The sequence below is a fragment of the Vigna radiata genome, chromosome 5, assembly GCF_000741045.1.
Source record: "Vigna radiata var. radiata cultivar VC1973A chromosome 5, Vradiata_ver6, whole genome shotgun sequence".
In the NCBI taxonomy this organism is placed as follows: domain Eukaryota; kingdom Viridiplantae; phylum Streptophyta; class Magnoliopsida; order Fabales; family Fabaceae; genus Vigna; species Vigna radiata.
In genome coordinates this window covers 25,540,435-25,542,987 of record NC_028355.1, presented here as the reverse complement: position 1 = coordinate 25,542,987, position 2,553 = coordinate 25,540,435, and the positions used below count along the sequence as shown (strand labels likewise).

At 35.3% G+C, this 2,553-nt stretch overlaps 1 protein-coding gene across 1 annotated transcript in view; it reads left to right on the top strand.

Moving 5' to 3' along the window:
- The first annotated feature begins 300 nt into the window (after positions 1–300).
- The window catches only part of LOC106760527 (pectinesterase-like), a 5,424-nt gene continuing 3,171 nt past the window's right edge, over positions 301–2,553 (top strand). Inside the window, exons 1-3 of the mRNA XM_014643950.2 lie at positions 301–352; positions 812–1,835; positions 1,940–2,550. Of these exons, the coding sequence (XP_014499436.1) occupies positions 830–1,835; positions 1,940–2,550 (1,617 nt within the window). The 5' untranslated portion in view covers positions 301–352; positions 812–829. The remainder of the gene's footprint in view (positions 353–811; positions 1,836–1,939; positions 2,551–2,553) is intronic.

Below are 2,553 nucleotides of genomic sequence, written 5' to 3'. Positions count from 1 at the left end.
ACTTAGTACATGTGTTTTATGTGTGTTTCTCTTATTTTAGAAAAGACAATTATTTGGCCTTTATAATCAACACTAATTGCACTAATACCAATTATATATACTCAATCTAGTATTTTAGAAAAGACAAGTATATATGTGGTTTTTAATCCGCTTCTCTTATTTTAGAAAAGACAATTATTTGGTATTTTGACTAAATATGAATGGCATTAGAATGATTTACCTTAATTAGGAGTTAAGTAACCTTTTTTTGGGTATATAATAATTCTCCACCATCTCAACATACGAAAGAAAGCAAATTCTTCCAAAGACTGAGACACAGAATAGGGATCTCATTTCTCTCCGCTTTTCGTCAGTAAGGTTCTAGTTTCACACAGTACGTAAATAAATATACACATTATTTATTATTTCATTCAATACAATATTATATGCCTACGTGACTTTATTAGATTTTGAATCTTTTTGAAGAAAAAATTGTTTATTTGTTTGAATCTTTAGAATTTCTGAAATTGTCCTTATTGATGATGACATTATATATGCAAACAGATAACACATTGTTGTTAATTATGCTGATAAAGTTAAAAAGAAAAAAAAATCATTGTTGTTAATTATGCTGATAAAATTAAAAAGAAAAAAACATTGTTGTTAATTGTTAACGTTAGCTGCATGCATGTCGTGCTAGCGGTAAAAGACGAGGGTCAAAATAAAACAAGATCCTGTTCAGAATTCAAGAACATGTTTATGAAATGTCATGTTTATTTTTATTAATTTTGTCACATTCACTAACTTTACACTAAATCCATGTATGATATAGGAGCTATACATATTTGAAATGTCGGAGAGAAATGTTAATAAGAGAAAGGGGATCATCATTGGTGTTTCAACCTTGTTCTTGGCGGCTGTAGTTGGGGCTGTCGTATTTGGTATCAATCTCAATGAGAGTGGTTCAAATGAAAATAATGTTAATAATAAAAAGGAACATGTTGCTGCTTCTGTAAAAGCCGTCGAAAGCCTTTGTAATCCCACGAATTACAAGGAAGAATGTGAGGAAAATCTCATGGCAGGTCTCGGAGACACTACAACAACAAGTCCATTTGATCTTATCAAACTTGCTTTCAATATCACCATGGAAAAAATTACTGACAAATTCGAAGAAATGAATATCTTGCATGACATTGAGAAGGAGCCAAGAGCCAAGATGGCACTCGAAACATGCAAACAACTCATGAATCTTTCAGTTTCAGAGTTAGAAAGGTCATTTATTGGAATGAGCGAGTTTAACCTGATGAATGTTGATAAAATCTTCATGAACTTAAAAGTTTGGCTGAGTGGTGCACTTACATACCAAGACACTTGCTTGGATGAGTTTGAGAACACCACCAGCGATGCTGGTAAAAAGATGCAGGATTTATTAACGACAGGCATGCATATGACTAGCAATGCTCTTTCCATCATAACAGCATTGTCTGATACTTTCACAAATTTGAATGCCACAAAATTATCGGGACGAGACCTCCTTCAAGATTCTGAGTCACACTCATCGGTTGATCACGGAGTGTTAAATGAAACTCTGATACTAAATCGCAAGCCTAATGTGACGGTAGCCAAAGATGGNAGTGGAGATTTCAAAACCATCAATGAAGCACTGAACAAAGTGCCCAAGAAAAATAAAACGCCATTTGTGATCTACATCAAGGAGGGCATCTACGAAGAGTATGTTGAAGTGAAAAAGAATATGACTCATGTTGTTTTCATTGGTGATGGTGGCAAAAAGACAAGAATAACAGGCAACAAAAACTACATAGATGGAATCACCACTTATAAAACTGCCACAGTTGGTATGTCTTCTTTCATGTTTCTTTTCAATATCTTTGTTTGAAAATTCAAAAAAAAAATGTTTTTGAAGGGTAAAATAATAAAAATTTAACCGATATCTATGCAGCTATTCAAGGAGATAACTTTGTGGGCATGAACATGGGATTTGAGAACTCTGCTGGAGCCGAGAAGCATCAGGCAGTGGCATTGAGAGTTCAAGCAGACAAGTCTGTGTTCTTCAACTGTTCAATGGATGGGTATCAAGACACACTTTATGTACACACCCTGCGTCAGTATTATAGGGATTGCACCATTTCTGGTACCATCGACTTTGTGTTCGGAAATGCACTTGCTGTTTTCCAGAATTGCACTTTCGTGGTTCGAAAGCCAATGAAAAATCAACAATGCATTGTGACTGCACAAGGTAGAAAAGAAAAAGAAGANCCATCTGCAATAGTGATCCAAGGAGGTTNCATTGTGGCTGACCCTGAGTTTTACCCAGTAAGATTTGTTAACAAAGCTTACCTAGCTCGTCCATGGAAGACATACTCCAGGACCATTTTCATGGATACGTACATCGATGATTTGATTCAAGGTGAAGGATATTTGCCATGGCAAGCATTAGAGGGACCTACTGGTATGGATACTTGCTTTTATGCGGAGTATCACAACACTGGTCCTGGTTCAGATAAATCCAAACGTGTGAATTGGAATGGGATTTTGAACCTCAATTCGAAAGCT